The 204-nt window shown below is 55.4% G+C and overlaps 1 protein-coding gene across 1 annotated transcript in view; it reads right to left on the bottom strand.

The window, feature by feature from the left end:
* prr12b (proline rich 12b) overlaps nucleotides 1-204 on the bottom strand; it is a gene marked incomplete in the record, with an annotated part of 32,358 nt that overhangs the window by 14,121 nt on the left and 18,033 nt on the right. The window contains 1 exon segment of the mRNA XM_035654943.1: nucleotides 5-204. Coding sequence (XP_035510836.1) covers nucleotides 5-204 — 200 coding nt within the window.

Raw genomic sequence — 204 nt, 5'->3', positions numbered from 1 at the left:
CCCTCCTCCTCCTCTTCTCCTCCTTGCTCAAGCTCCCTGTCCTCTGCTTTTTCTCCATTCGACTGTGGAGAGGCCAATTTTTGTTCTTCCTTGTCCTGTATGTGATGCTGAGTGTATGTGAGCGCCTCGTCTTTTCCATTTTCCATACTGGGGATGAGGGGAGGCATGGCAGGGAGAGGGGGGCTCAGTGGCGGCTCCTGTGGG

The sequence above is a fragment of the Morone saxatilis genome, unplaced genomic scaffold, assembly GCF_004916995.1.
Source record: "Morone saxatilis isolate NCDOM2014 unplaced genomic scaffold, NCSU_SB_2.0 Contig14, whole genome shotgun sequence".
Classification (NCBI taxonomy): domain Eukaryota; kingdom Metazoa; phylum Chordata; class Actinopteri; family Moronidae; genus Morone; species Morone saxatilis.
Note: the sequence above shows the minus strand (reverse complement) of the source record. Positions and strands in the feature narration are given on the sequence as shown.